The following is a 5,451-nucleotide window of genomic DNA, read 5'->3' on the forward strand; positions in this document are numbered from 1 at the left end:
ATCAGTAAATCCCTCGCACTCCTGGGAAGCCTCCCCTGGGCAGGAAGAGCCCTCCCAGCTCTGGTTTCTGCTGGGATCCTGCACTGACAGGGACAGCGAGCTGCCAAATAAATTCATTGGGAAGCTGGGGAAAAAAAACAAAACACAACGAACAACAACAACAAAAAAAAACCAACAAACAACTTTCCACTCTCTGGGCTGCACAGTGTTCAGGGATTTCCTCTTGTCTGTGAAACTCTTCCTTGCTGAATTCTCAGGAAAAGTGGGTCAGGATGTGAGGAGCTGGCAGGTGGCCATCTCCTGCTCAAGAGGCTCTGGGGACAGGTGAGGATAGTCTGTAAACTGTCCACAATGGAGTTTATTTGGAAAAACATTATTTACCCTCCTGTGCCTCCTGCTGACTTCAGGAACTGGACTCCAGGGCAAGCCTCTATGATCCTTAGAAGCCCTTTCTTGCCCTGTGTTCAGGGGCAGCTTCAAGAAAATGCAGCTGGACTGTTCTTCAGGGCTTTACTTGTCTGCTTGCACCTCAGGGCAGGGTCACGCAGCTCTGCAAACCGCAGCAGCTCTGCAAACCACAACAGCTCACAGTAAAACCTTGGACACACAGACAAATGGCTGCAGATTCCTTATGTGCCAAGCCTGGACAGATTCTTCTGCTAACAATTTCTATGCAGTGCATCCCAGAGAGGTCATTACACTGGCACTGGTGCACAGTTAGATGGGTAAAAAATGGCTATGCCATTGGACTTGTCAAGTCACAGAATGATAGGATTGTTCAGGTTGGAAAAGACCTCTAAGATCATCAAGTCCTACCATTCCCCCAGCCCTGCCAAGCCCACCACTAGCCCATGTCCCCAGGTGCCACATCTACATATCTTTTAAATCCCTCCAGAGATGACTGCACCCACAATCAGTTTGTAGACAACACCAGGCTGGGCAGGTGTGTCGATCTGCTGCAGGGTAGGAAGGATCAAGGGAGGGATCTGCACAGAGATTGAACAAGGTAAAGTTCCAGGTCCTGCACTTGCATCACAACAAACCAATGCTTGGTCAGGCTTTGGAAAGAGTGGGAGAGGGATTTAAAAGATGTGCAGGTGTGTTGCTAAGGGTCATGGGTTAGTGGTGGGCTTGGCAATGCTGGGTTAAAGGTTGGACTTGGTGATCTTAAGGGTCTTTTCCATCCTTGGTGTCTCTGTTTCTATGTTACCTACAGTAATGTAGCCTGTACTTATTGCAGAAGGATGGTTCTCATGCATTGAGAAGTCAGGTAAGTGTCAGAGCTTGTTCCCATCAGCTTCAAGGAGAATTTGTGTGCTATCGAGAAGAACTTGCAGGAGAGGGAAGTCCTTGAATGCAGATGTTGACTTTGGAACAGATAATAGACAGATCTGAGCTTGGCTGCACCATGTACGTTGTTAACACTCAGATTAAATTTCTTGACTTTAGATTTTCCAGAATTTTCATTTGCTTTGTGCACCATTTCTTTGTTATTTCAGCAGATGCTTTACTTTAATCATGAGAAGACACTGAAGGAAATCACCCTTTGAAGAAGGATTTAAAATGTTCCACCTAATCTTCTCTTCCAGTTTTTGTATTTTTATTGAGTCTGAAAATACAAGAAAAGGTGGAGACTCTGGGATTAGTATTGCAGAACTAGTGTAAACAAGAAGTGGCACATGGCTTCACTCTGTCAAGTGCAGGTTGTCCTTTCACACATAAATCTGTTTGACCTCAGAGGAAAACAGGAAGACTATGAATGAAAAGAAGTAGCTTTCCAAACCCTTAAATGTTTAAAGATTTTCCCCAGTTACTGGAAAACGGTTTGTAGAAACAGGATGTGTCATGTTTCCTTTCCCTTCTTTTGAAGCTACAACAAAGGTGTGCTTCTTCCTCAGATTAAAATTATTTCTATAAAAATAAAGGCACTTATGGTTTCATCCTTTTGTGTCTCTCAGAATCCCAGCCCTATGAGATAAGAGAAATCCCTTTAAATGCACAAATGCAGCATTTCTTCATTTACAATACAGACATGAAGATTATACAAGTGGATAATTTTCTCAGTTGGTCTCAAGGGAAAATGCATGAAAAACATGAAACTTATGTAAGATTGTGAGGATTTTGATACTGATGGCAGTTGCAGTGGTTTGATAAAGTGAGTAAGGTGCCAAGAAAATTCACCTGTCTCATGCTGTCTTCTCTGAACTGTATGCTCAGCTGGATTTGTTTCTAACCCCATCTCCAAGAGAGCAGGTTTGCTATTGGTGTGTGCATCTCGTTACAGATACTGAGTGTTAACTGGGCTGAGACAAAGCACCACCTGACTTCATCCCACCCACCTCAGGCATCTGGATACTGGGTTAGCCTGACACTACTCACTCCAGTTATGAAAACTGAGCATTTCCCAAGTGCTGGGAGCTGCTGTAGGTACAACATCCTCATCCAAGGGCTAATGCTGGCACCTCATGGCTGCTTCATAAGCAGAATGATAACCTGTTTAGATAGCTGGGGAGGTAAATGGGGACAATGTACCTGGTGAACCAACCACCATTACCTTTGTGCACTGGCAGATCATGCATACATCTCACCTAGATGCAAGTTATCACAGTGTCCTGGGTCTAAGTAGGCATATACCTAAATTTAGGCTTCAATTTAAGAGCAGGCCTTGGATTATTAGCTGACTTGAGCTGTGTCAGAACAGAGGGCAGCTGACTGCTACTGGCCAATGGTATTGCACACCATATTCTGGCATCACAGCTGGCCTGGCTGTGATGCCTGCGGTGTCTGTGACATCGCAGAGGTCGTGTCACAATGAGGGCTGCTATAAATGGCCCCAGCAGGGAACGCTGCCCCAGTAGAGCCTGGGCAAGCGGTGAGTGCACACACTGGGGTGAGGCTGTGCTGGATGAGGGCTGGGGCAGAGGTGCTGCCCCCAGGGCTGAGTTCTCCCTCTGCATCCAGGGGCAAGCCCTCATCAGAATGCCTCGGGCATGGAACAGTGCTGCTGCTGCAGGGGCACTGGCACAGGCATTGCTGTTTGCCAGCTGTCTGCCAGCTGCCTGTGTCCCTCTCCTTCCTGCCCTCTGATCCCTGCAGCTCCCACCTGCATTCCCCTCACCACCAGCTGCTTCGCTGCCTTTTTTTCTTTCCTCTGTCCTCTGTCTGTCTCTCCCAGCCCCGCCCCATACCTTCACTCTCTCTTCTTACAGGCCATGGCTGCTAGAATATTCCTTTTCTTGCTCCTGCAAAGCCTCATCCAGTACCCGCAGATGGCGGGTGATGGGCTGGATGAGGACACTCGTGTTCAGATGGAGCAGCGAGTGAAGCACCTGACCCAAGAGATGACTCGGCTGCTGCAGGAGCTGGAGCAGGGCCCCCCCGGAGCGCAGTGTCAGCGCCTGGGGAGCCCTGCCCTGGGCTGCCCTGCAGCACTGGCACTTGTGGGCACTTGCCGGAGTCCTGGTGCTGCTCTTGGGGCTGTGCTTTCACTGCAGGAGACAAAGCCATGAGGTAGACAACAATGGTGAGGAGGAAGAAGACAATGATGACAGAAGTGAAGGAGAAAACAATGTTCTGATCGTGCAGGAAGACAACCGTGATGATGGTAATGAAGTTGGCAATGTAGATGCAAATGAAGAAGAGGCCGGCAATGATATTGCCAATGCAGAGAGTGACAATGATGATGGAAATGAAGTAGAAGAAGACAATTATGATGAAATTGACATGGAAAGGATTTTAGAGGGGTACACACAGTGGCCTACTGAGGACCTGGAGAGAGGTTGTCAGATGACAACTGACTTGATTCACAACTTCATAGTAGTCTTTCATTCCATCTTGTCAGACAATCTCTACCCAGTACCACAAGAAGCCATCGGAGTGGGCAGCACCTTTGAAGGTTGGAGTCCCTGTGAGGAAGACACTGTGTACTGTGTGCTTGTACCCCTGATTCCTCCCCCAGGTCACACCTTCCACCTGGAGCTGGAAACTTCACGGCACATACCCGGGAGGAACTTTCGCATCCGTGTGGAGCAGATGTGCACCTGCACAGGGCAGCAGCAGGGTGAGAATGTGCGGTGCTTAATACATCCCTCCGAGAATGAGCAGAGGGAGAATGAAGAGCCCAGCTTCCTAAACACCTTCTGCACTGGATCCTACCTAGATGTGGAGAAAATTGCCCGCTGGTTCTACCAGTTGGTGAGAGCATCCTGGGGGGCTTTGCCTGATTCACACAATTGGCAATTAGTGCAGGTGCCTTCCAGCCGTTCTTGCAAATTAGAGCTGATTAGAGGCAGGGAGTGCCTCAGCGTTGAGATACTGTTTGGGGTGCAGCAAGGTGACTCAGACATCTTTGTGAGCAGCCAGCATACAGAGGCCCTCTTCACCCCAAGCACAATGTGGCCTGAGACCTGCTCTGTGGCAGAGGTGAAGTTCTTCAGGCACATCACCAGTCAGGCCCCACGTGACAGCTGGCACCTCAAATGCCTACAGTTCTTGGCCCGTGCTCTGATGGGCACAGGCTTTTCCACTTACACCCTGAAGACCATTGTGATGCACCTCCTGAACACCGTACCTGTGTCACGGTGGAGCAGCAGGCAATTCCTGCACCGGCTGGCAGACACCATGCAGGATCTGCTCTGCTCCGTTTTGGAGAAACATCTGGACCACTTCATTGTGGGCAATCAGCATCTTCCTGAGGTGATCAGGTTGCCCCTGAATATCCAAAACACTGACCCACCCAACCTGTTCCATCACCTGGCCCGGGATCCAGTTGCCTACAACCGGGTAGTCAGCAACTATGGTAAACTGGCAGATTGTATTGAAAGAATTCTGCTCTTTGGCCGCTGAAAGACTTTTTCATTCACAGAGCTGTGCTTGTGGGGCCAACAGCTGATGGCAGAAAAGCACCTCATACTGCAGGGAAAAAGAAAGGAGAATGTGGGCCACAGAGAGGGAAGGCAAAACCCTGTGCCAGCAGCACTCTGCCATCAGCAGCCTCTCAGCACTCTCCCAAGCACAGCATCCAGTGATGACCAGGGTCACTAAAAAGACAACATTCATCTTCCTTTCCCCTCACACTGTGACGGGCATTGTGGCCACTGTAGATGTCAGGCTTGCATCAACCATGTTGGACCTGACCTGAATTATTTAATACATATACATTTTTAAGACATATCTTCAGAATAGATATGCCATATAGTCATGCTAGTAAAATACAGACAATTTATTTAATACAATAGTAGTTTTATATATACATATAGCACAAATAAATCTCTCACAGTGTCTCTCCTTGTCCCTTGAGGAGACACCTTTATGGCAGCATTGAACACAATGTGCTGAACCTTACCTAGCATTTTTTATATAGAAATATGTAATTTTTATTCAATATATATATTTACAGTTCATATGGCATATATCTAGATATTTATGATAGCAGACATATAATTACTTTAT

The 5,451-nt window shown here is 47.7% G+C and overlaps 1 protein-coding gene across 1 annotated transcript; it reads left to right on the plus strand.

The window, feature by feature from the left end:
* The first annotated feature begins 3,212 nt into the window (after positions 1 to 3,212).
* Positions 3,213 to 4,845, plus strand: LOC139673057 (inositol 1,4,5-trisphosphate receptor-interacting protein-like 1). The gene is made up of 2 exons (XM_071558004.1): positions 3,213 to 3,316; positions 3,360 to 4,845. The coding sequence occupies exons 1-2, from the start codon at positions 3,213 to 3,215 to the stop codon at positions 4,843 to 4,845; spliced, it is 1,590 nt and encodes a 529-aa protein (XP_071414105.1).
* The last annotated feature ends 606 nt before the right edge of the window (positions 4,846 to 5,451 follow it).

This window comes from Pithys albifrons, chromosome 6 (assembly GCF_047495875.1).
Source record: "Pithys albifrons albifrons isolate INPA30051 chromosome 6, PitAlb_v1, whole genome shotgun sequence".
Taxonomy (NCBI): domain Eukaryota; kingdom Metazoa; phylum Chordata; class Aves; order Passeriformes; family Thamnophilidae; genus Pithys; species Pithys albifrons.

Bases quoted from the DNA above. Each gene is read 5' to 3' on its own strand.
- LOC139673057 (XM_071558004.1), top strand. From the start codon at position 3,213: ATGGCTGCTAGAATATTCCTTTTCTTGCTCCTGCAAAGCCTCATCCAG. The intron at 3,317-3,359 runs GCGAGTGAAGCA...CGGCTGCTGCAG, and splicing joins ACTCGTGTTCAGATGGAGCA to GAGCTGGAGCAGGGCCCCCC.